General features: G+C 39.7%; 1 protein-coding gene across 2 annotated transcripts; it reads right to left on the reverse strand.

Moving 5' to 3' along the window:
• Positions 1 to 1,687: 1,687 nt before the first annotated feature.
• Tm2d1 (TM2 domain containing 1) lies at positions 1,688 to 27,571 on the reverse strand. Of its 2 annotated transcripts, none has more exons than XM_069987177.1 (7): positions 27,381 to 27,571; positions 26,277 to 26,346; positions 17,709 to 17,817; positions 12,649 to 12,740; positions 11,328 to 11,401; positions 5,325 to 5,450; positions 1,688 to 2,233 (listed from the first exon to the last, which is right to left on the reverse strand). In XM_069987177.1, exons 1-6 carry the CDS (start codon positions 27,540 to 27,542, stop codon positions 5,340 to 5,342), a joined length of 618 nt encoding a protein of 205 aa, XP_069843278.1. In that variant the 5' UTR covers positions 27,543 to 27,571; the 3' UTR covers positions 1,688 to 2,233; positions 5,325 to 5,339. The 2 variants fall into 2 exon arrangements, with proteins under 2 accessions (XP_069843278.1, XP_069843277.1); XM_069987176.1 differs by having other exon boundaries at positions 11,328 to 11,413.

Here is a 27,571-nt window from a genome sequence, read left to right on the forward strand (position 1 = left end):
GATTTGGCTGTACTTACTTTTTACATAATTGAACTTATATGACTGTGGAGGCTTAGGGCTTTTAAAATCTAGGCTCAGGTGATCCTAAAAGAATTTTCAAAGCACTGTCCTCAACCTAAAGGAACTGGAAAGGACTAGAAACTAAATGAGCTGAACTTGAAAAAAAATTTTAAATGTAATGGTTTTTTTTTTTCTTAGAAGACTAAGGTTTCAACTTAGGCAGGCACTCGATCAGTTAAGCCACGCTTCCAGCCCCCCCAAAATTAGATTTCTGTATTTATTTAACCACTACACTCCTAATTATAAACAGCATTTTTCCACGGGGCACACACTCAATACAGAATGGCCAAACAACTCATTGATCTTCCTGGGATATATTCCAATTCAACCCGAATTCACTACGTATCTATTTGGAAATAGTGCTGGGCACTAGTGGCTCACTCCTGTAATCTTATCTACTTAGTAGGCTGAGATCTGAGGACAGTTCAAAGCCAGCCAGAGCAGGAATGTCTGTGAGACTCTCCAACTAAAAACCAATTATTTGACAAAAAAAAAAAAAAAAAAAGCCAGAAGTGGAGCTGTGGCTCAAGTGGTATAGTGTTAGCCTTGAACACAAAAGCTCAGGAACAGCAACCAAGGCCCTGAGTTCAAGCTCTAAGTCCAGCACCAAAAAAAGAAAAGGAAAAGGAAAAGAAAATCTCCCACCAACTGGAGAAACTATGACTGAATGACTAAACAGGTTATGAAGCTAACTGTATGTACTTTTTTTGGGGTAAAGTTTTTACTCTTCAGGACCCTATTATTTTAAAAGTAAAATATATGCCTATTACTTGGGCTGGGAAGGTGGGTCAGTGGTAGAGGGCTTGCCTTGCATGCATGAGGCCCTGGGTTTGATTCCTCAGCACCATATAAGCAGAAAAAGCCAGAAGTGATGCTGTGGCTCAAGTGGCAGAGTGCTAGCCTTCAGCTGAAGCTGAAGAGCTGAGGGACAGCACCCAATCCCAGAGTTCAGGCCCCAAGACCCACAAAAAATAAATATATAAAAAATAAAATATATATGTATTTATATATATTGCTATATACAATAAATATAAATAAAATATAAATAAAATAAATATAAATAAAATATATATGTATATATATAAATAAAATATATATGTATTTATATATATTGCCTATTGCTAAATGGCAGAATACAGGGACACAGCATTTTACGTGTTTTTATCTTCTTAAATCCCTCCTACACAGTGAGAGAACCAAGTGCTGACATACAGGTAGGTGCTGCTTCCTCAGGCCCTCCTGCATCACTGAGGCTCCTGTGCTGGTCTGCCTCGTGGCCCTCGCAGATGGCAGATCTTAGTCATCTATCTGATGTTCCCATCTTGTCTGTAGGGCCATCTTGTAACTGCAGGGACATCTGGAGTCAACAGCTGGTCTTCCACAGCAAGTTCATCACTCTACAGAGGACACAAGCATCCACGCTGCCTCAAGGCTCCCAAACCCCTGATGACCTTTAGCTCCCAGGAACCCCAGCGAAGACATAGGGAAGTGACAGAATCACAGGAAGGCTGGGATGCCACACACAAGACCACAGCCCCATCAGTATAAATGGTTTTCGGTCACATCATTGCTTAACTGCTTACTAACATCAACATGGTTTGTTTTGTAAAAAATAAAGCACTAAAAATGTGAATAAGTTATGCCTTTATTTATCATAAGAGAAAAAATGACAAGTGGCAACTTGCCTTTATAAGAGACATTAAACAATATTAGAATAAAGAGCTATCTGTCTCATAGAGACAGAAGCCTCAGAAAGACTATTATACAGCTTATAAACAAAGAATTATTAAATAAATCCAGAATAATACACTTCTTTTTTGGTGGTACCAAGGTTTGAACTCAGAGCCGTGTGCTCACTTAGCTAGCATTCTACCACTTGAGCCATGCCTCCAGTGTGGTTTTTTTGCTTGTTAACTGGAGATTGAGTTTTGAGGATTTGTCTGCCCAAGCTGTTCTTGAATCACAATCCTCCAGATCTCAGCCTCCTAAGTAGTTAGGATTACAGGTGTGAGCTACTAGTGCCCAGAGACTATACATTTAACTAGATCAAAAATGATGACATGAAAAAAAAATGATCAGATGGAACCCATCAAGTGGTGTTTGACGAAGAAAAAGGAATATCTGGAAATCCACATACTGGGTATTCTCTGTTAAAATCAAGGAGGCTCGACTCCTAAAAAGAAAAAAAAATATGTTAAAACACAATTACTTTGAAAGAATCCCCTAAAGGTTATTACAGGTTCACTTTTTAAAATTTTCTTTTCTTTTTAAATTAGCAACACTGGAGATGGAACCCAGGGCCTTTGCAATCTAGACAAGCACTCTGCCACTGCACTACATTCCCAGATCCAGAGGCACATTTTAACATTTCATTTACTCAAGACACTTTTTTCTCATTCTTGGAGATTATGAGAATGGCAAGGCAGATATCAGTTTCCACAATGGCTCTTCAAGTTTTAAATTTCAAATATGAGCCAGAAATCCTAATTAAATGTTTACATAACAGGTTACAGAGAAATTGCACACTTGCTTAATTTTTATACTTCATGATTTAACAACAATACGTACACTTTTGAAAGAGACAAGTTTATAGTATGAATAGAGAAATGTAAAATTACATCATCCTTCTTATAAAGTAGAAGAGATCATTTCTAAAATGAAGATGTTTGAAACAAAACAAAGTGGTGGCTTGGGTAGGACACAGGATATTACAGAAGAGCTCAATTTCACTTCACTTCTCCTTTACTTGGATATCTTGCTCTAAACTTCCTTAGGTCTACTTTATGATAAAAAGAGGCAGATGAGTCTCTAAGCTTTTCAACTATGTAACTCAACAATTCTACTCAGGAGGCAAACACAGAAAGATGGAGAATTTAAGTCCAGCCTGAGCTACATAGCCAGACTATCTCATAAAAGCAAAGCCAAACAAAATGCCTCAATAATTCTTGAAGTTTGTAAGAAAAAATTTTTAGATAGTGTCACATTTTTCAGGAACTGTCACTACTCAGTATCCTGACAACAGGCATATTGCATAACTTTTTTTTTTAATGCTGGCTGGGGCTTGAATTCAGGGCTTTGTGCTGTCCCTCAACTTTTTCCCCCCTCCTCCCTCAACTTTTTCATTCCAAGCAGGTGCTCTACCACTTGAACCAAGTCTCCAGTTCCAGTTTTTAGCTGTTTCATTAGAGATAAGAGTCTCAGGGTTTGTCTGGCTCGCTGGCTTTGAACTGTGACTCTCAGATTCTGGCCTTCTGAGTAGCTAGGATTATGGCATGAGCCACCAGCACCTGACTGTATCTCATCATTTTACTGTCATAAAGAAAAGCTATTTAATAGGCAAAATTTTATCTTCTAATCTATTTATATACTACAACACAGAAAATAATTGTCTCTTCAGTCCTGACTTTAGAAGCAATCTCTGAAATAGTCAACAGAAAATCCAAAAGCAAGGAAGGTAGTGTAGACATTTAACCTTTTTTCTCTCGGCCTATACACCTGTTTGATAGCTTAAACTGAACAATCACCTAAAAATTGCCCTGCATCCTATCTGACTATACCAGGAAATGGCTTTTCTGACATCTTATGGAAATCCTTCTGAGAAAAATCTTGCATTATTGGAAGATTATTTATTAAAATATATTAATGTATGGTAACTGAAACAAAATCTCTCAAGTAGCAGAGTCCTGGAGAACCAGAGTTCAAGCAGTAAGATTAATAATATCTCTTCCTTCAGCAGGATTACCTGTTTAATGTTGAAAACAAGTAAGAATTTTCAGGTCAGGTCAAACTTTAGAGTAAGTGCTTACAGGAAGTTGAAGGTTTTGGTTCTACCAACTTTCATGTTTAGGAAAAAAGAAAGAGGCTAACAATCATATTATGGCCAATTGTGCCAGTCCACTCCTGTAATTCCAGCACTAGGGGGCAGAGACAGGAAATCCTTAAGTTTGAACCCAGCCTGAGTTATACAGCAAGACCTTGCGAATCCTCAGGAGATGGACAGAAATTACACATTCTGTAATTCTGTAACATAATTCTGTAATTCTGTAACATTCTGTAGCATGTATTTTCTTTCTTTCTTTTTTTTTGGTCCATCGTGGGGCTTGAACTCTGGGCTTGGGCGCTGTCCCTGCGCTCTTCAGCATAACGCGAGTGCTCGGGGCTGAGAAGTTGGCTCAGTGGTAGAGCGCTTGCCTTGCATGCCTGAGGCCCTGGGTTCGATTCCTCAGCCACCACATAAGCAAAAAGAAAAAAGCCAGAAGTGGCGCTGTGGCTCAAGTGCTGGAGCACTAGCCTTGAGCTGAAGAGCTGAGGGACAGTGCCCAGGCCCAGAGTTCAGGCCCCACGACTGGACCCAAAAAAAAAAAAAAAAAAAAAAAGGCGAGTGCTCTACCGCTTGAGCCACAGCACCACTTCCAATTTTCTAGTGGTTAACTGACAAGAATCTCATGGACTTTTCTGCCTGGGCTGGCTTTGAACCGTGATCCTCAGATCTCAGCCTCCTGAGTAGCTAGGATTACAGGCATGAGCCACCGGCACCCAGCTTGTAACACATATTTTCATTACAACCATCAATTAATGAGCAGACTTTTGCTTTCATGTTATTTTTATGCTGCAAACTTGGTAGTTAACCATATTCATTGCAGAGAGAGTCTAATTTGAAAATGCAAGGATAATGAACATAAAAATGTTTTACAGGGGAAGAACGATGAATGGTTTAACATCAGTCAAGATACATTGTATTCATAAACTGATGTGCTCAATGATAACTTCTTTGCAGGATTTATTAAAAATAATGTTTTAGGGGCTGGGAAGATGGCTCAGTGGTAGAACACTTGCCTTGCATGCCTGAGGCCCTGGGTTTGATTCCTCAGCACCACATAAGCAAAATGAAAAAAGCCGGAAGTGGCGCTGTGGCTCAAGTGGTAGAGTGCTAGCCTTGAGCTGAAGAGCTGAGGGACAGCGCCCAGGCCCAGAGTTCAGGCCCCACGACCGGACCGAAAAAAAAAAAATAATAATGTTTTAAAGCGTACTTGACAATTTACTTCAGGACAAAATAAAGCATTATTTGTTATAAAGTTAAAAAAATTTAAAAACCAAATACTTTACAAAGAATTATAGACATCATGTGTAAGTAGACCTGTATTTCACCACAAGCAAAATGAGAAGTTGATATCCCCAAATGGATTCTCAAAACTTCCCCTAGTTCCCAAGTTCTTTTATATGAATAATATGCTCTAATTAAATTAGAAACATGTATCACTTACTGTTTATTAAAGTATCTATGGATATAACTGTGTTTTTCTAAATGTTTCATTAGTGATACTCAGTCTTGTAAGTCTGGTTCCATAGTAATCTATAATGTAACTAGTTCCATCTGAAGGTCCAACAATCTAGAAGAGATAAATTTTCAAAATTATTCATTTTACAAAAGATAATTCCCAATACTTTTGAGTTTTCTTTTCTCAATTGTTAATAAGATTATTTCAGTACCAGAAAAATCCAATTTAAGAAAAAAAAAGCTGAGTGGCTTATGTAACTAGAACGTACTAAAGCAGCTCCCAACAGAAAAAGTAAAATTTCCTTCCCTAGTGCTAATACCCCAATTCCAGGGCAAGATTTTCATTGGTTTGCTTGCTTTTTATGACTACTACTAGACAAAGTGCTGTATCCAAGGAAATAGAATTTGATATGATTGGCCAGACAAGGCTCTCTATGGGAGATGACGCTGTGTAACTGCAGTGTTCAGCCCTGCCAGAACCACCTGCAATGAGAGGGAAAAAAAAAACAGAACAACAGCAACAACAAAAATTAGCACATGTTCACTATGATCATCTTGTTCACTTAATCATACTTGTGACAATCCACTTAGGATTGCTACAAATCATCCTTTAAAGTAGCAATCTTCAAACTGTGGCCTTAACAATAAAGAAAGATATGCCAGGTTGTAAGTGGGTCAGAGTTTCATAATGATCAATTCTGAGATACTGGACTGCCACAAAAACTCCGTAAAATGACCTGCCTGATTGCAGGCTATGGTGAAGGTGTTACGCTAGTTTGGCTTCCCACATCCCCTCACTGCAGTCCTTTTCCAGCTTGTTAATATAGTAGAGGAAACCTATCATTCACATTCAGAGCCTACCCTGAGTCTTACTTTGGCATAGTTCCCTCGCATCTAAAAACCTCTGAAGTGCCAAGCCTTGGGAGAATTCAAATCTTGGACTTAGGAAAACCTCTTCTAGTTTTGTTTTGTTGGGTTTTTTTAACTGCATTTTTTTGTTTGTTTTTTTCTTTACTGGTACTGGAAATCCAACTCAGGATGTTGCCCTTGCTAGGCAAGCACTTTGCCACTGAGCTATATTCTAGCCTAAACTTTAACTCTCAAAAATACGTTCTGCCACATTTTATTCAAAAGATCTATTTCCTAATAACATTTTACTTCTTTTTTTTATTCATTCATTCAGTGCCTGTACTGGAACTTGAACTCAGGGCCTGCCATTCTCACAGCATTTTTGCTCATAGCTGGCACTTTACCACTAGAGAGCCACACCTCCAGTCTTTTTACTTACAAATAACTTGCTTGACATAGTAACATATTTGTAACATATTAATGCTGCTTCAATTAACTGCCTCATTAATAACTGATAGGTCAATCTTGAAATCATAGAAAAGCATTGATTTTAATAATAAAAATGATTAATTGAAAGCTTTGAAGCATAAAAATACAAAAGACTGAAATAAAATCTGGTGGAAGAAGGGGCATAGAAAACAAAATACAAGGAGAAAAAACGTTATGTCAAAATTATAATGGTTTGTGTTTATTCATGTTTTTTAATGGATGATATTTTAAATTCTATGGTATTTATATTGTCAAGTACATTTAAAGATTTACATAACAGTTTTATTTAAATATGTCAATATTTGATATTACATTTAAATTTATGGTGAAAAACTTAAATGTCAATTTAAAAATATGGAGAGGATACAAACTTTAAAAAAAATGAGGGGTTATAAAAATGGAGTTTGAAGAAAACTACCATATAACACTTCTCATGTAAAAAAATGATTCTGGGGCTGGGAAGGTGGCTCAGTGGTACAGTGCTTGCCTTGCATGCATAGGCCTGGGGTTCAATTCCTCAGCACCACATAAGTAGAAAAAGCCAGAAGTGGTGCTGTGGCTCAAGTGGTAGAGCACTAGCCTTGAGCTGAAGAGCTGAGAGATAGCACCCAGGCCCAGAGTTCAGGCCCCACAACAAACAAAAATAAACAAACATGTGAATAAATAAAAAATGATTCCGTCCTAAAATTTATTCAGCAAAAACTGGGTTCAGTGATGCACAATTGCAATCTCAGCTTTTAAGGAGGCTAAGGCAGGAGAATGGCTGGGGCCTTGAGTCCAAGAACTCAAGGCCAGCTTGGGTACCACAGCGAGTCCTCATCTCAAAACAAAAACCAACAAATTATTTAACAAATATTTAATCTGTATAATATTCCAGGTGCTGTTAGGCGTTATACATGTAACTCTGACTCAAATGTTAGTTGCCAACAAGGATCTTATTCTAGTGAACGGTGAAAGTTAGTGTGTTGGTTATAGTTTCACAAAAGGAATACCAGGGAACTGAGATGTGTTGCCTAAAGCAGAGAAGGGTCAAGAGGACGAAAGGCAGATGAATCAAGAGAGGAAGGGTGGGTAAACACAGTCATAATGTCCAATGTACACATATGAAAATGTAACACGGTAACTTGAGGAGATGAGTGGGGTTAGAAGACGAAGGGGTGGGGGAGAATGACGGAAAGGGTGACACTGATGAGTGCATTGTACTCATAAACTGACAGCTTGAATTGAAACCTCTTTTTACAACTATTTCAAAATAATAACGTATTTTATAAGTTAAAATAAAGAAAAATAAGCCAGACGCCAGTGGCCCAAAGCTATAATCCTTACTACTCAGGAGGCTGAGATTTGAGGAGCTTGATTCAAAACCATTCCAGGCAGACTCTTATCTCCAGTAACTCAACAAAAACCAGAAGTAGAGATGTGGCAGACCCACAGCCTTGAACAAAAAGCTAAGTGATGGGCTGGGAAGGTGGCTCAGTGGTAGAGTGCTTGCCTCTCATAATTGAGGCCCTGGGTTCAATTCCTCAGCACCACATAAACAGAAAAAGCCAGAAGTGGTGCTGTGGCTCAAGCAGTAGAGTGCTAGCCTTGAGCTGAAGAGCTCAGGGACAACACCCAGGCCCAGAGTTCAAGCCCCACAACTGACAAAAAAAAAAAGCAGAAGTGGTGCTGTGGCTCAAGTGGTAGAGCTCTTGCCTTGAGCTGAAGAGCTCAGGGACAACGCCTAAGCCCAGAGTTCAAGCCCCATGACCGCCAAAAAAAAAAAAGAAGAAGCTGAAACTTGAGGACCATGGTGCCAACCTGGGCAGGAAAGCCTGTGAGACTCTTATCTCCAATTAACCCACAAAAAGCTGGGAAGTGAAGCTGTGGCTCAAGTGGTAGAGCACCAGCAAAAAAGCTGAGGGATAGTACCCAGGACCTGAGTTCAAACTCCAGTATAGGCACAAAATAATAATAATAGTAGACTAAGACAACATATTTGGTTATAGCTGAAGACTAATTTATTTTCTTTCAAGCTGACAGCAGTCTAACGTGGCCAAATTTTTTTCTTTCCTGACAGTCCTGGGCTGTGAACTCTGGGCCTCCAGCTTCCTAGGTAGGCTTGATATCACTGGGCCACACGTTCAGCCATTTCACTGGTTATTTTAACATAGTCTTGCTTCCCACCCGGGTATGCACACTGCCTAGTTTAGGCTTCTGGTCATCGATGGAGTCACAGGGCCACACAACCATGTCCAACTTTCCTCCATGGAGACAGAGCCATACTTTTTTTCTCATTGAGCTGGCCCTAAACCACCATCATCACAGTCTTAGGCTCCCACAAAGCTTCCACATAGCCATGACAGGCATGGACCAGTAAGTTCAGCTGGGGGACGAGAAGGAGTCACAAACTTTTCTGCCCCAGCTGGCCTCAAACTGAGTGTGAGCCACCAGTGCCCAACTAACCCTGCCATACTATTAAATGTCTTATTTGTGGAAATCTACTGCAGAAATCAGTCTAATTCTATCTCAATGATTTCTTAATGTGATAGTCTCAACTCCAAGAGCTCTTTAGGAACAATTTACTGTGAAAACGTCAGATAGAAAGGTAACAGAAAGCAGTAGCTGAAGCGAATCAGGTCCACAATTTGCTATAACGAAAGCAATACAACAAAGACAATATCATCAAAGGGAATCTAGAATAAAAATATTAACTGTAGGTTATTTGCAAAGACCCTTTGAATTTCTGGATATCTTAACTTGAAGAATGCAGTAGTACATCAAACTCCTTAGATCTTCATTTCAAATGAGAAACCCATTTGTAAGCATATGCACAAAAGTACCTTAGCCTCTTCATGCCTGCTTGCCTGTCCCACAGTTAGAAATGGCAGGATATTTGGTTAGGCATATGTTTATGAGTAAAGGCAGGGAAATTCCAACTTTAAAACCAAATATTTTCCTTGCTTAATTCTGGTATCTTATTGGTCCATATGCTGCCTCCTCCTCACAGTATGGTACCAGAATCTCTTTGATTTCAACTTTCTTTTAGAGCATAAGATAACAGAACTGCAGAGTGGAAATACTGGATGAGAAAGCAGGGCAAAGCAGATGATGATTTAAATGCATACTGACACCCTTGCTGAAGACATTAGGTGATCCATAAATGCTTGTTGAAGTACTGTTTGGCAATATTTGTTCTATAAATCATCTTCTTTAATTTCAAAATCCTTAAGAGTTATCCACAACCAGTTTAGTGTAACTTAACAGAAGACAGCATGTGGCACTTTCAAGTACTCATGATAGGACTACTCAAACTCTGCCTGCCCTCATACCCACTATAGCAGGAGAAAGTAAGGAAGAAATACATATGAATACCACATCATCTGAATGAACTTGGTCATGCTTGAGGCCAGTCCCAGTCCTAGACATTCTACAGAACACCTATATACTCCTTTTTAACTCTGTAATCTAGCTAGATTTGTTTCTGTAGTTTACAATCAGTAGAATATCATAGAGTGATTGTGCAGTATAAAAGGAAATTCTGCTTTTGCCTCCACAATGCTCATCTGTATGTCTCATCAATGTCTAGTTATTGTAATTGACAAAGTAACTGTAATTAATAAATAGTAAGTCTGAGTAAATTTGAGAATAAACAAACAGGAACTTTGAGAATTTGCTGCAATGCTTCTTAAAAGACACAACACAATACACATTATAAAGATTCTGAAAAGTTTAATAAAGAAATCTCTAACTCAGTCGAATGTACATCTACAAATCATATTTGAGCATGAAATCTTTTTCAGTAGCTGTCTTAATCTTTTAGAGAAATGAGTTTGAGAAATGCTTGTTGGAAAGATGACTTTGATATGACCTCTTAAAATCAGCATCCAAATAAAAACTAAGGACAGGTGCTTGTGGCTCATACCTGTAATTCTAGCTACTTAGGAGGCTAAGATTAGAAGATTACAGTTTTGAGGCCAGCTCAAGCAGGGAAGTCCATGGGACTCTTATTTACAATTAACTAACAAAAAGCCAGAAGTAGAGCTGTAGCCCAAGTAGTAGCCTTAAGGAAAAAAAGGTAAGAGACAGTGCCCAGGCTCTTAGTTCAAGCCCTGTACGTTCACAAAGAAAGGAGGAAGAAAGGAAGAAAGGAAGGAAGGGAGAGAGGGAGGGAAAGTGGGAGGTAGGAAGGGAGGTAGGAGGGAGGGAAGGAGAGAGAGTAGTCCAAAACAAGCATTCCTATCTGCTTCCTAATATATCTAAAATTGTAAATACACCAATAGAGGCCAAGTGGCTCATGCCAGTTAGTAATCCTAGCTACTCAGGAGATGGAGATCTAAGGATCGTGGTTTGAAGCCAGCCTGGGCAGAAAAGTCTGTGATACACTTATCTCCAATGAACTATCAAAAGCCTGGAAGCAGAGCTGTAGCTCAAGTGGTAGAACACTAGCCTTGAGCAAATGAAGCTCAGGGACAGCTCCCAGGCCCTGAGTTCAAGCCCCAGGACTGGCACCAGAAATAAACTGTGTGTGTATGTATGTGTATGTACACATACACATTTACCAGCTAATACCACATACACACATACACACACACACACATACCAGCAGAGTATCAATAAATTCAATTTTGAATGTACAACTAATTTGTATTTCAGATTGAAACTAACTTACCTGCATTGAAATAAGAATAAAATCAATTAGGCTCCCAATTCCACAAAATCCTACAGTGCAAAACTTTAATAAACCTAGAAAAGAAGCTAAAGTTATTTATGATTATGAAACTCTTATATAACAAAACTTTTCCATTTTCTAATAAATAATAATAGAGTATACCAAAAAATAGAGTATACCATACTCTACAATAAGAATATAAAAATACTTTATAAAAACTAAATCTTTTACCTAAAAACATGCAAAAAATTTATATATAAAGAAACCCCAAGTAAGTTTATTAATTTATTACATGAAATAAAATCATGAATTTATTCACTTACTAAATATTAGTTATTTTTAAAATGTCAATGCAATATTATAAAATTTCTTGAGAAAATGCCTAGAGACATAAATCTTTAAATCTTAGTATACCAGGGTAAGTTAGCTAGCCTAACATGCTTACAGCTCTGGCTTCCTCAGCACTGTACACATACCAACGAACAACAAACCAAAAAAGAAACAACTCATTGTATCAAAATTACGCTTACTTTTTTTTGCTGTTATTGGTCATGGGGCTTGACCTATGATCCTGGGCACTGTCCCTCAGCTCTTCAGCTCAAGGCTGGCGCTCTACCACTTGAGCCACAGTGCTACTTCCAGTTTTCTGGTGGTTTATTGGAGATAGGTGTCTCACAGCCTTTCCTGCGTGGCTGGCTTTGAACTGCGATCCTTAGATCACAGCCTCCTGAGTAGCTAGGATTACAAGCGTGAGCCACCAGCACCCAGCATAAAAGTACACTTACTATACCAGAATAACAGAACATCTTTTAACACCAGAGTACTTAGTGATGATATATTACATGACCAACTATATATTTCAATAGAAAATTTAAATAAGCAAATTGTCATGCCACAAAAAAATAATGAGGAAAATATTGATCTTATTGTAAAACTGCAAAATTCAGTTCCTCAAATGTATTCTAGATTATTTTTTCCTCTTAGAATTCCTGTTTATTAGCTCTACAATCAAAATCAAAAGTTTAAAGCTAGTGCCAGTGGCTCATGCCCATAATAGTAGCTGTTCAAGAGGCTGAGAGCTGAAGATCAAGGCCTGAAGCCATCCCAGGAAGAAAAGTCCATGAGACTCCTATCCCCAATTAACCAATAAAAAGCCTGAAGTAGACCTTTGGCTCAAGAACACTAGCCTTGAGCAATAAAGCTCAGGGATAGCACCCAGGCTCTGAGTCCAAGCCCTAGGACTAGCATACACACACACAAATACATATATTTAACAGACTACAAGTTTCATACTAATTTGTTTTTGATGAAACACACTTACCCAAGGCAGGGTATCCAAGATAAAATCGATCTGCTCCCAACCATCCAAGAAAAAGAGACAATGCAACTGCTACTTTGTATGAATAGCCATTTCTGCACAATATTAAAATCTGGGTGTTATTTATTTTCAACATATAAACATTTTAGAAAACAAAACTGTAGACTACCATTAATTCATTAATTGCCTCATTATTTCCATTAATGCTTTATGGATAACTATATGTCATAGGCACTATTCTAAGTTATTGAGATATATTAATGAATAAAAGCAACAAAGATTGGTGTCCCTCAGGTGCTTGCATTTATGTGGCAACAAGCAAATTACAAAATATTTTTGAAAGTAAATCATATTGTTTGCAAGTCATAAATAATATAGGGGAAAAAAAATCTAGGTTTGGTAGTATATACCTGTCATCCCAGATACAGCAGGAAGTATAAATAGGAGGATCAGGGTCCAAGCTAGTTTGCATAAAAGCAAGACCTTATTTTAAATCTAACCATAGCAAAGAGAGTTGAAAGTATAACTCAAGTGTAAATAGCACTTGGCTAGCCTATGTGAAGTCCTGAGTTCAAACTGTAATCACACACACACACACACACACACACACACACACACACACACACACACACACACACACACACACACACACACACACACACACACACACACACACACACACACACAATGTAGAGCAGAATGTCCACTTAAAAATGGGGTTTGAGGCCAGGTGGTGGCTTACACCTGTAATCCTAGCTACTCAGGAGGCTGAGATCTAAGGATCACAGTTCAAAGCCAGCCTGGGCAGCACAGTCTGTGAAACTCTTTTTTTTTTTTTTTTTTTCTGCCGGTCATGGGGCCTGAACTCCTGGCTTAGGTGCTGACCCTCAGTTCTTCAGCTTAAGGCTAGCGCTCTACCACTTGAGCCACAGAACCACTTCTGGCTTTTTCTGCTTATATGTTCCTGGAGAATCGATCCCAGGGCCTCATGCATGCAAGGCAAGCACTCTACCACTGACCCACCTTCCCAGCCCTCTGTGAGACTCTTATCTCCAATAAACCAGCAGAAAGCCGAAAGTGCCACTGTGGCTCAAGTGAGTAGTGCTAGCCTTGAGCTGAAGAGCTGAGTGACAGCGCCCAGGCCCAGAGTTCAAGCCCCATAACCAACATTAAAAATTTTTAAATGGGGTATGAAGGTGTAAAGGGCTGGGAAGGTGGCTCAGTGGTAGAGGGTCTGCCTTGCATGCATGAGGCCCTGGGTTTGATTTCTAAGTATCACGTAAGCAGAAAAAGCTGGAAGTGCTACTATGGCTCAAGTGCTAGACCACTAGCCTTGAGCTGAAGAGCTGAGGGACAGCACCCAGGCCCAGAATTCAGCCCAACAACCAACAACAACAAAAAACAGTAAGCCTCACTAAAATGGTGAGCAAAGACCTAAGGAAAGAAAACGAGTTATATCATACTCTGGAGAAAGAAAAGGCTGGGGCAAAGTATTAGGCAAGTCTGAGGCCTGTTAAGGAGGCCAGTATAACAGGAATAGAGTAAGAAAAGAAGATACTAGGAAATGGATGAGATCAAAGAAGGAACCAGGAGTAAGGGAAGCAGATGTGCCTTTCACACCTTGTACTAACTTGCACTCTGAAAGAAATGGGAAACTACTTCAGGATTTTAAGATGTGACATGATCTGATTTGTTTTTGGCTGCTGTGCTAAAACAGAACATAGATGAGTATTCATCAGCTAGTCTCATGATGTCATCAAAACTTAGTGGTTCCCAAGACACCTGTAAACCTAGCTACTCATGAGGCTGAGATCTGAGGGTTACAGTTCACAGCCAGTCTGGGCAGGAAAGTCCTTGAAATTCTAATCTCCAAGTAACAACCAAAAAGCCAGAAGTGGAGCTATGTTCAAATGATAGAGCACTAACCTTGAGCAAAAAAAGCTCAGGGACAGCACCTAGACTCTGAGTTCAAACCCCAGAATCAACACCAAAAATTTTAAAAGCAACCTAATGGTTCACAATAATAAGCTATTTTTCTCACACTTGTAGAGTACAGGTAGGTATGGTTCAAATGACCTATGTTAAATAGGGAAAATTAGCTTCCTGCTGAGGTTTGGCTGAGCTTAGATCAGGCTGTAAATTCAGCTCAATCTGGCAAACTTAACCTTTCTAAGGCCCAAGCATGTTTAAGCTTTCGTTTGTCTCACACCTGCTCACATTATAGTGGCCAAATTAAGTAACACAATCTAGCCCAAAATCAGTGATGAAGGAAGTACACACTACCCACTAACAAAGAATAAGAAGAATGAACACTTGCTAAACAAATTCACTTTTTTTTCAGCTCAGATCCTTACACTTGCTACGCAACTGCTCTACCACTTGAGCCATGTACCCAACCCTTGCTGAACAAATTCAAACTATCACAGGGACAAAAGTTTCCCAACTATTTCAATAATACAGGTGAGACAAACATCACAAGCCAGGATACCATAAAGATACTTGCACATCCATGTTCATTACTGCACTATTCACAATAGCCATGTTATGGAAAAGCTTAGATGCCCTGCAATAGATGAGTGAATCCCAAAAATGTAATAGCTATATACAATGGAATTTTACACAGCCATTAGAAAGAATATTATTTTTTGCGCAGAATTAGACCTAGAACAAACCATGTTAAGTGAGAAAGCCAAGCTCAAATAGACAAATAGTGCATGTTTTCTCTCATATGTGGAAGCTAGATCTAAAATACATGAAAAATTTATAAAGGACTCTAGGCATTCACACAGTTAAACCAAAGGAAGACACTCCCAGGGAAGGAAAATAAAGGTGCGATGCCTATGTACCTCTGATCATATAAAATAATTTTTATCAAAATGAACTCCAGGAAATAGAAACAAGAGGTTATTTTTCTCTGTTGTTTTTTGTTTTCTTCTTTTTGTCTTGTTCATTCTTTTTCTGTCTTTGGGGGTAGAGGGAGGTACAAAAATGAAGAGACACAGGGTGAATAAATGCAGTGGTACTCAGCAGAAACTATACTGAAAATGAACTATATGCTGGGTGGTGGTGGCTCATATCTGTAATCCAACTACTAAGGAGGCTGAGATCTAAGGATCCTAGTTTAAAGCCAGCCCAGGCAGAAAAGTCTGTGGGATTCTTATTTCCAAAAAATGACCAGAAAATCAGAAATGGTGCTTTGTTTGAAAGTGGTGGAACACTTTGCTTGAGCAGAAAAACTCAGGGACAGCACCTAAGCCCTGAGTTCAACCCCCATGACTCACAAAAAAAAAAAAAAAAAAAAAAAAATTATACAGCTTGTGGGTGGGGACAGGAAGAAAAAAACTGGAAGAGAATGAAGAACGGGGTGACACTGTCCAAAATGTACTCCCTACTTGACTTACAAAATGGTAACTCCTCTGTATATCCCTTTATAATAACAATAAAAATAAATAAGTAAAAAACAAGAAACTCTGGTTTCCTAAACTAGCACTTTACTTATCATTTGGAATGTTTAAGGTAAAAATATCAATCTAAGGCTTAGAAACTAACCAAATCTTATCTAGATACTTTAGACATAATTCCTTAAAAAAAAAATCTTTGCATTGTTAACAAGAAATTTTGGAACTTTGTTAACTCAATCAAGTGGGTTATAAGAAAAAGAAAGGATGCTAAGCTTTCTTTCTAAAGATTTTGAAAAAGGTTGTAGAAATAGACAAACAGTATTTCTTGACACAATTTCAAATAGGTGTTATCAAAAACAATGTAAGCACATACATATATTTTCAGCAACTAATATAAATGGGTAAAATCATACTTTTAGTACAAAACAGAAAGAATAAACCATATGTTTTACTATAATAAAACTAAAACTAAAACCTAAAAGCCCTTAAACAGAGAACATACCTAACAAAATAAACTTGTCTTACTATCCAAAACTGACAATTTTTGAATTAACATCACCATTCATCATCTATGTTACAAAGAATAAAATCAAGTTTCAAAACATCTTTAAAAGTGCAAATGATTAAAAATAATTAATGCTTTTCTCATACATTACCTAACTGTATTGTAGCAATCCCTCAAACTTAAGAAACACAATGTGCTTATTTGCTTTGGCTTTTTGGGACTGAGACTCCTTATATAGCCAGACTGGCCTTGAACTTTCTATGCAGCCAAGTCTGGCCTCCAACTAGAGATTCTCCTGCCTCTGTCTTTTTTTTTTTGGGGGGGGGGGAGAAGGGGCGGGCATTACTGGAGTTAGGTAGGCACTCTACCACCTGAACCATACCCCAGCTCTCTGCCTGAGTCTCTTAAGTGCTGGGATTATAGGTATTTACCACCACTGCTGGCAGAAAAACATCTTAGTAGGTCGCATAAACTAAGTGCTGAATTAGCATATATCATCTTTATTTGTCCTGGTAAGTCCAGTTCTAATTGCTGCTGAACTACATTTACAAAAAGGTACGCAGAAGCCAGGTGCCAAGGGATCACGTCTGTAACCCTTGCTACTCCAGGTGAGATCTGAGAATCATGGTTCAAAGCCAGTCCAGGCAGTAAAGTCCATGAGACCACAATGCCAGATGTAAGCTGGGGCTCAAGTGGTAGAGGAGTAGCCTAGAGCAAAAAAGCTCAGGAACAGCGCTCAAGCCACAAGTTCAAGCCCCAGGACTGGCAGAGAAAAAAGAAAAAATGACATATGCAGACTTAAAGAACAGGTTTTCTTGGCACATGCCTGCAATCCCAGTTGCCTAGGAGGGCAGGAGGATGGCAAGTTCAAAGCCAGCCTGGATCATTCATGAAGACCTTGTCTCAAAACAAACTACAAGGGAAGAGAATACTAACTCTGGTAAAGTTCTTACCCTGAATACAAGAGGCCCTGAAACCATCTCTAGGACTGCAATGAATGAATGAATGAATGAATGGGGTTTTTGAGGTTTTTATGACACAAGGGAAAGGGTAAAGATATTCATAGGATTTCCATGTCAAATAATCTCTTCCATCTCTTCATTGTGTGAATTCAAGATACAAGTAATCTGAAATTTAAATCTCAGTAATGTACTTACACATTTCGGCATGATATAGGCTTGTAAAAACCAATTTCATTTCCAGTAAAATGTGTTTCGTTGCCACTGAAATCCTTACAAGTTATGTTGGGTGCTGGAAAACATTGGACTAAAGGCAGAAAAAAAATTCATTGTTTTTCTAAGATTGGTGAAAGCACACAAGAACATGCGTAACAGAATAATCCCAACATATATGACATAAGGCTTTAATTTAGATAGGAAAAACTACATTACATATGCGTTTATAAATAATAGGTACAATATGATATACCATATGATATGTATTTTATTTTAGGATCCTAAGCCCTGCTATGTAGCTCAGGCTGTTACAAGTGTGTAACATAAAGCCCAGATAGATGTCTTTTAAGACATTCTGCTTTAGATACATGCCTCTGGAAAGGATGACCAAGGACAAATCATAAAGTATTACCTTCTTGTACTTCATCTGGAAGGTAAAGAACACTTGAACTGGCCATGTGTGCTAGGCAAAAGCTCTACCAACAGTCCTTGGTTTTTTCAGATATATCTCAAGATGTGGCCCAGGCTGACCTGAAACTTTTGATTCTCCTGACTTTACCTTTTCCAAGAATGAACACTAATTTTTACTGGTAATTAGTCTACTAAGTTATTCTAACATAATTTCAGTTGGTATTTCTAGTTTATTTTAACTATTTCAGATAAATTAAGATTCTTATTGTAAATGTGTTTCTTAACTCCTTTGAAGTTTTGATGTAGTATTTCAGCATTTACCAATTTTGATCTATATTCACAATCCACCTAATATAATGTGAGAAAGAAATACCTACAGAAATTACTGTATATGGAACAGACATGATTCTGAAGACTTTCTAGAATCATATTGTGAAGAACAAGAATAATAAAATAAGAATGACCTATCTGACTACTTGGGAGGGAGAGATAGGAAGATTGCTTATCAGGCAAACCCAGGCCAAATCCAATCTTTTTTTTTTTTTTTGGTCAGTTGCAAAGCTTAAACTGAGGACCTAGATGCAGTCCCTGAACTTTTTTACTCAAGGCTAGCTCTCTACCACTTTGAGCCACAGTGCCACTTCCAGTTTTCTAGTGGTTAAAGACTTTCCTGCCCAGACTGGTTTCAAACTGCAATCCTCAGATGTCAGCTTCCTGAATAGCTAGGATTATAAGTATGAGCCACTGACACCTAGCCAAATCCAATGTTAAAAACAATCCAGACATGATGGTATGTGCCATAATCCCAGATAGACAGGAGGAAACAATAGTATTTAGTTTCTTTTTTTTTTTTAATTGTGAGAATACCGTATAGAGGAGTTACAATTAAATGGGCAAGATAATGAGTACATTTCTTATCAAGCATTGTTGCCTCCTCTTTGTTTCCCCTTCCCATCCCTTCCATACTCCCCCATTTTCCTCCCCACCTCCCCCCAACCAGTATTTAGTTTCTTTAACTGCCAACAAACCCCCGTCCTTCTTTTAGGTTAGACTGGTATACTTAAAAAATAAAACTAAAAATGATGCCAGGACACTTTTTTTTTTTTATCGGTTATGGGGCCTGAACTCTGGGCCTGGGCATTGTCCCTCAGCTCTTCAGCTAAAGGCTAGCACTCTACCTGTTGAGCCACAGCACCACTTCTGGTTTTTTCTGTTTATGTGGTGCTGAGGAATCGAACCCAGGGCCTCATGCATGCAAGACAAGCACTCTACCACTGAGCCACCTTCCCAGCCCCACCAGGACACATTTTTTTCTGGAAGCTAGATCTAAAATATATCGGGCATTATAAATTATACAGGACTGTAAGCATTCACACACAGTGAGACTAAAGGATACACAGGCAAGAAACCCAAATGCCCCTGAACTATTTATCTAAATGAATTATCGAAAATACTATTAATCAAAATGAATTCCAAGAAATGAAAACATAGATTTTTTTTGTTGTTGGTGGTGGTGGCAAGTTTTTTTGTTTCTTTTCCATCTTTTGAAAAGTGGCAAGGAGGCCACAGAAATGGAGGGAAGTAGTTAACAAATGCAGTCATGGTACTCAGCAGACACTGAGAAAAATGAACTATACAACTTGTGGGCAGGGATGGGAAGGGTAAACTGAAGGAAAGCAAAGGAAGCGGTGTATACTCATGCCAGGCACCAGTGGTTCATGCCTAGCTACTCAGAAGGCTGAGATCTGAGGAGTGAGATTCAAAGCCAACCCAGGCAAGAAAGTCCAAGAGATTCTTATCTCCAAAAACCTACTCAGAAAAAGCTGGAAGTAGACTGTGGCTTAAGTGGTAAACCACTAGCCTTGAGCATGGAGAGGCCCAGGGACAGAGCCCAGGCCCTGATTTCAAGCCCAAGGACCAAGGGGAAAAAAAGTACTCATTAACTGACTTATGAACCAGTAACTCCTCTTACAGCAGCTTAATACTAATAATAAAATAATTTTTATGGAGCAATGGCACTCACTAGAAACACTGTTGAAAATGAACTATACAACTTGTGGATAGGGATGAGAGGAAAAACTGGAAGAGAACAAGGGAAGGGGTAACACTGTCCAAAAAGAAATGTGCTCTTTGCCTAATTTATGTAACTATAACCCTTTATACATCACCTTTATAGTAACAGATTTTAAATTTTTAATCATATTTTTAAAATTCAAATACTATGAAAAAAATGCAGGACAGAAAAAAAACCTACCTATGCTGACCTCTGTCCTGTTTGTTGGAATCTTGATAGCATAAACTATTTCACTCCATAAATGTTAATAGGTTTTTGAGTGCATGTGCCAGTACTGAGGCTTAAAATCAGGGGCTTGCATTCTCCCTTGGCTTTTTCACTCATTTATTACTTTGTGAGGTCATTCATTTATTAATACATTTATTAATAGTTCCCAAATATAGACAAATGTACTTACATTTTACATGCTTTAATCTCCTCAAATGAAAGCTTTATAGGAAGACTTTCTTCTCTTTCCCTGTACTTGTGTTTATTTCATCTATGAATACTTAAAGCCTACAAGAGATCACCGCAATCCATCCTTTATACTTCCTGGCAATCTCATCATGTGGTTGTTTTCACATACAGTAAGACTAAGTAAGTAACTTAGTACACAGAGCTTTATTGAAATTTTTTAATCAAAAGAAATTTCAAAAACAAAAATTTTAATTCCCAGAGGTGCATTTAGCAACTCAGTTATTGTGCCACTCGGTCAATGTGTCATTAGTTGTGCTTCTATCATTGTGTCATCTGTTATTTCTCTGACCTTAAATCTGTGAAAATATGCCTTCCAAAAGCAAATGGTACCCAACACTCCAACCCTCAAGGTGAAAGCTTGTGAAAGTGAGTATTTTAGATTTGTTGAAAGGCTGAATATCATTAGCAGAAGTTGGGCAGTGTTTTGGGAAAAATGAATGAAGCATGAAGAGCACTGAATTCTGCATCTTAAGCATTTATGGGTTTCCCTCAACAGCACTTTCCTTGAAACCATATACACATGGATACCAAGGATCACCTTAGTATCAATAACTGTTAAGAGAATTCTGCTGGGCAGCAGTGACACATACCTGTAGTCCTGTCTACCCAGGAGGCTGAGATATGAGGATTGCAATTCAAAGCCAGCCTAGGCAAAGAAGTCTATGACACACTTATCTTCAATTAACCAACAAAAGGCCTCAAATGGAGCTGTGGCTCAAATGGTAGAGTGTTAGCTATAAGCACAAAAGCACAGAGGCAGGGGCTGGGAAGGTGACTCAGTGGTAGAGCGCTTGCCTTTCATGCCTGAGGCCCAGGGTTCGATTCCTCAGCACCACATAAGCAAAAAGAAAAAAGCCGGAAGTGGCGCTGTGGCTCAAGTGGTAGAGCACTAGCCTTGAGCTGAAGAGCTGAGGGACGGCGCCCAGGCCCAGAGTTCAGGCCCATGACCGGACCCAAAAAAAAAAAAAAAAGCATAGGGGCAATATCCAGGCCCTGAATTCAAGACCCAATAAGAATTTAAACTTACTTTATCCAAGAGACATCTAACTGAGGGCAGAGCCCTGATTGAGCAGAAACTATTTTTTTAATTATATTAATTCCTATGTGCAAATAACCCCACAAGCTAGAAAATGTCTTTTTTTATTATTATTGTGAAAATACCGTACAGAGGGGTTACAATTACATGAGCAAGTACAGAGGGGTTACAATTACATGAGCAAGGTAATGAGTACATTTCTCTTTTTGTGTGTGTGTATGCCAGTCCTGATTCAAACCTCAATCCTCATATCTCAGCCTCTTGAGTAACTAGGATTACAGGCATAAGCCACCAGCTTCTGGGTTAGAAAATGCTTTTTTTAGGGCATCTAGCTGCCAGCTTCTGCTTGAGGTTAGATACTGAGTCATAAATAGCAGGCATATATTACCAACATCTTTCATATGAATGATTACAAACAAGTATATTTGATAGCTGAGCCCTTTTTATTTTTTGGTGGTCACAGGGCTTAAACTCAGGGCCTGGGCACTGTTCATAAGCTCCTTTGCTCAAAGCTAGTGCTCTATCATCTTGAGCCACAGCTCTTCTTCCAGTTTTCTGGTAGTTAACTGGAGGTAAGCATCTCATGACTTTCCTAACTGGATTGGCTTTGATTCTTGATCATTAGCTCTTCGCCTCCTGAGTTACCAGGAGCTGAGTTTTTTATGTATATTAATCCTATGTTCTTTGTTATAAGAGCTACAATATAAAAACTTTTAACTATAAAACATGCAAATCAAAACACTACCCAAAGAGAGGTATTAATCACAAAGTTGTTTTTGTTTTTCTTTTTTGTCAGTCATGGGGCTTGAACTCTGGGCTTAGATGCTGTCCCTGAGCTCTTCAGCTCAAGGCTAGTGCTGTACCACTTAAGCCACAGCACCACTTCCCGTTTTCTGGTGGTTAATTGGAGATAAGTCTCACGGACTTTCCTGCCCCAGCTGGCTTCCACTGCAATCTTCAGATATCAGCTTTCTGAGTAACTAGGATTACAGGTGTGAGCCACCAGCACCAGCCTACAAAGTTCTTTTTAAATAACCTAAATTGAATAAATATATACTTATTATGCTATATCTACTAAACCATGCATGTACATACAAACATAATTCTGAAGTATTATTTCATGATTCAGCATAGTAGCAAAAGGTCAGTGTTAAGTTTAACACAACATACTTTCAGGTATCTCTCCTGACTAGAACTGGGCTAATATCCATTATCAAAACACCTAAGAAAATCCTATGCATACTTAAAATCCTTACCACACTGTTTTCATACTTACTATGTACCTAATTATATATTACAGGTATAGAAGAAGGCAATATATTTCCTTTCTGTTCTATATTGAACTATGAGTCATTTCAAATTTTTTGTCAGTAATTACCAACCCATGTACTGTCTGGGTGTGGTGGTACATGCTCATAGTCTCAGGCTGACACAAGAGGGTTACCTGAGTAACCCTAGCCTGAGTAACACAGTAAGATGTCTAAAATAATAGCTGGACGCCGGTGGCTTACACCTGTAATCCTAGCTACTCAGGAGGCTGAGATCTGAGGATAGTGGTTCAAAGCCAGCCTGGGCAGGAAAGTCTGTGAGACTTTTTTTTTTTTATTGTGAAAATTCTGTACAGAGGGGTTACAATTACACGGGCAAGATAATGAGTTCATTTCTTATCAAGCATTGTTGCCTCCTCCTTTGTTTCCATGAGACTCTTATCTCCAATAAACCACTCAGAAAACTGGAAGTAGTGCTGTGGTTCAAGTGATAAGAGTGCTCACCTTGAGCTGAAGAGCTAAGGGACAGTGCCCAGGCCCAGAGTTCAAGCCCCACGACAAACAAAAAAAAATTTTTTTTTTTTTGGGGTCCGGTCATGGGGCCTGAACTCTGGGCCTGGACGCTGTCCCTCAGCTCTTCAGCTCAAGGCTAGCGCTCTACCACTTGAGCCACAGCACCACTTCCGGCTTTTTTCTTTTTGCTTATGTGGTGCTGAGGAATCAAACCCAGGGCCTCAGGCATGCAAGGCAAGCCCTCTACCACTGAGCCACCTTCCCAGCCCCCCAAAAAATTTTTAATAATAATAATAACCAACAATAAAAATCCTAACATATCTTTGCATAATAAAGCTTAAGAAATAAACGCTATGTTTGAGGCAGACCAATTTACCTTCACTTAAATATTGTATACAATACATACATGTACTTAAGCATTACATCATACCACACAAGTAGGCATAAAAATTTTATTTTTATATATCAATAAAAAATGAACTTAAGAGCCAGGTACTGCTGGCCCATGCCTGTAATCCTAGCTACTCAGGCTGAGATCTGAGGATCAAGGTTCAAAGCCAGTGCAGACACCTCATGAGACCTTATCTACAATTAACCACCAGAAAACCAGAGGTAGATCTGTGGCTCAAAGGGATAGAGCGCTAGCCTTGAGCGAAAGAGCTCAGGGACAGCACCAAGACCCTGAGTTCAAGCCCCATGACCAACAACAACAACAAAAAGACCTTAAACTGGCATGGTGGCTAACACCTGTAATCTTAGCTACTTAGGAAGCTGAGATCTGAGGATAGAGGTTCAAAACCAGCCCAGGAAAGAAGGTCCATGAGATTCTGATCTCCAATTAACTACCAAAGGCCAGAAATGTAAGTGTGGCTCAAAGTGGTACAGTGCCAACCTTAAGCATTAAAGCTCAGGGACAGTGCCCAGGCCCTGAGTTCAAGCTCTAAGACCAGCATCCAAAAAAAAAAACAAAAACAAAGAATTTTAAAATAGAAGAAAATAGGCTGGGAAGTTGGCTCAGTGGTAGAGTGCTTGCCTTGCATGCCTGAGGCCCTGGGTTCGATTCCTCAGCACCACATAAGCAAAAAGAAGAAAGCCGGAAGTGGTGCTGTGGCTCAAGCGGTAGAGTGCTAGCCTTGAGCTGAAGAGCTGAGGGACAGCACCCAGGCCCAGAGTTGAGGCCCCCATGACTGGACCCCCCCCCAAAAAAAAGAAAGAAAAAAAATAATTCTGGAGATCCAAAGCAAATAATAAAATATAAAACTTTCTAGTTTATGTAATTAAATTATTGTTCTTTGTTAAATACTGGGGAAGGGGTATAGTTCCCTAATAGAGCATTCATTCGGGTCCTGGGTTCCAGTGCTCAGAACTAAAATTATTAAACAGTGACAATCCCTAGCCAGTTCTCCAAATCTGAATTGCTCTGAAAACTTAACAGTGATGTTAAACTTTAAAAACACATTGATTACTCTTAATGGTCATACACTGACCATATGAAACAGTTTCAAAATATTTAAATTACTAAGCTGGGTAACAGTAACAGTACCTCACATCTTTAATCCTAGCTACTCAAGGGGCTAAGATCTGAAAATCAAGGTTCAAACCCCACAACCGAACCCTACCAAAAAATATATACATACATATATATGTGTGTATACATATAAATACATATGTGTATATGTGTATTTTTCTTTTCAGGTGTGGGCAATGTCCCTAAGTTATTTTTTGTTTTGTTTTTTTGCTCAAGGCTAGGGCTCTACCACTTTGAACCACAGATACACTTCCAGTTTCCTGGTGGTTAATAGGAAATGAGTCTCACAGACTTTGCTGCCCAGGGCTGGCTTTGAACCATGATCCTCAGGTCTCAGCTTCCTCAGCAGCTAGGATTAAGGAGCAGGCCACCAGCACCTGGTTGTATGTATATTCTTTTTTGTTGGTTTGTTTTGATTTTTTATGTGGTACTAAGGAATCAAACCCAGGGCCTCTACCACGAAGCCACATTCCTAGCCCTTGTGTGTATATTCTTTTTTTTTTTTTTTTTTTTTGGTCGGTCGTGGGGCTTGAACTCTGGGCCTGGGTGCTGTCCCTCAGCTCTTCAGCTCAAGGCGAGTGCTCTACCACTTGAGCTACAGCGCCACTTCCAGTTTTCTGGTGGTTTATTGGAGATAGGAGTCTCACGGTCTCTCCTGCCCGGGCTGGCTTTGAACCGCGATCCTCAGACCTCAGATCTCAGCCTCGTGAGTAGCTAGGATTACAGGCGTGAGCCACCAGCGCCCGGATTTGTGTGTATATTCTTAAAGATATAATTCTGCAGTGGAAGGGGTGACATTTATCACAATGTATTGCTTGCATAAATTGACATTTTGAATTGAAACTTCTTTGCATAACTACTTAAGGACAATGTTTTAAAATACTGAGCTGTGGATCAAATGGTATAGCACTACCCTTGAGCTAAGCGACAATGAGCAAAAAGGACAGTGTCCAGGCCTTGAGCTCAAGCCCCAGCAGCATCCCAAACAAATATAAAATGAGGGCTGGGAAGTTGGCTCAGTGGTAGAGTGCTTGCCTCACATGCATGGAGCCCTGGGGTCGATTCCACACCACCACATAAGCAGAAAAAAGCCGGAAGTGGTATTAATGGCTTAAGTGGTAGAGTGCTAGTCTTGAGCTGAAGAGCCTGAGGGACAGCGCCCAGGCCCAGAGTTCAGTCCCAGGGCCGACCAAAAAACACACACACAAAAAAAATAAAAAATGAAAATAAAATTAAGAAAAAGAAATTATCCTGGAAGTCTTACCATGAGCTGTGTAGTTTGTACAGTTAACTGGTTCTTGTGTAGCATCATTTATTTGAGGATCTTTACAAATATATGTTTAAAAAATTAAGGAAACAGGAACTTTATTTCCAACATAGAACATGATCTTGCATATCTTATATATTCCCGGTGATAGTCATATGGAATGAGAGGTTCTAGTTTGTCCAACTCAACAATCACGAGAACATTTTTAATGCTGTTAAACAATACCTGAACATTACTTTTAATAGGGTGAAGTGGAACAGTGGCTTGCTCCAACCGTTAGCAAGAAAGAACAGAGCCCAGGCTCTGAGTTCAAGCCTCAGTACTAGCACAAAAACAAACAGGACTATAAAGTAATACATGATCACATTATGTTTCTACTTATAAACCTATGTACAGAGCATGTTACCTTTAGTTTCTGTTATTAGTTTTTCTGTTCCAGTTTGTATAAAAGTTGTCTAATTTTGTACATAGGTAGCCACTTTCAATATCGTTCCATTTCATCTGGGTTTTATCATAAACTGTGCTATAATGTAAGACAACTTACCTAATCCTAATTCAGCTTCAGTTCCGTTTTTAAAACGGTTAATGCATACAGCCCTATTATGCCACTCACAGTGCCTTACCTGTGCTAATTTAAATATTGCGACCGCTAGCCAATGCCAGCAACACTTTCACGCATACAACCTAGCGTTTAAGACGTTTTAAACACAGGTTACACCATGGAGCCGGAATCTGCCAGATCCGCGTCTCACAGGTGCTAGTAATGACAATGCATCAACGCGGACTGGCTCGTGAGCAGTTAACCTGTTCCGTTCCCCTCCACTTCGGCCAGCCTCCAGGTGGAGTCTCCAGGTTTGTGTTCCCAGGGTCCGGGGCAGAGCCTGGCATCCTCGGTGGGACACGTAAGAAGCCCGGGAGATCGGGGGTGAATGAGGAAACACCGACCAGCCCAGCCCCACGCAAGGCACGCTCGGTGGCGGTGGCCGCGGCCGCCCGGCCCCCGCCCCCCGCCTCATCTCCGGGCTCCCCGGCCGCGGGAGACCCCGGCCCCGGCTCCCTTCCGCCCGGCCCCGGCCCGCGCCGGGGGACACGACACAGAGGATATTGTCCCACTTTGAGGTCCTCGCACTTAAATGTCTCCTCGTCCGCCGCGGCGGCAGCCGCCCAAGGTCTAGTGGTGACGGTCACGAGCCACAGGAGCCCCAGCAGGCGGGCGGCCACGGCCTCCGCAGAAGCGGGCCCGGAGGCCCAGGAGGCCGCCATGTTGGGACCCGCCTTGTCCCACGCTTCCG

The sequence above is a fragment of the Dipodomys merriami genome, unplaced genomic scaffold, assembly GCF_024711535.1.
Source record: "Dipodomys merriami isolate MVZ:Mamm:240054 unplaced genomic scaffold, mDipMer1.0.p SCAF_34, whole genome shotgun sequence".
In the NCBI taxonomy this organism is placed as follows: domain Eukaryota; kingdom Metazoa; phylum Chordata; class Mammalia; order Rodentia; family Heteromyidae; genus Dipodomys; species Dipodomys merriami.

Bases quoted from the DNA above. Each gene is read 5' to 3' on its own strand.
- Tm2d1 (XM_069987176.1), bottom strand. From the start codon at position 27,542: ATGGCGGCCTCCTGGGCCTCCGGGCCCGCTTCTGCGGAGGCCGTGGCC. The intron at 17,818-26,276 runs GTAAGACTTCCA...TTCTGCCTTTAG, and splicing joins TACAAACTACACAGCTCATG to TCCAATGTTTTCCAGCACCC. The intron at 11,414-12,648 runs GTAAGTGTGTTT...AAATAACTTTAG, and splicing joins TCTTGGATACCCTGCCTTGG to CTTCTTTTCTAGGTTTATTA.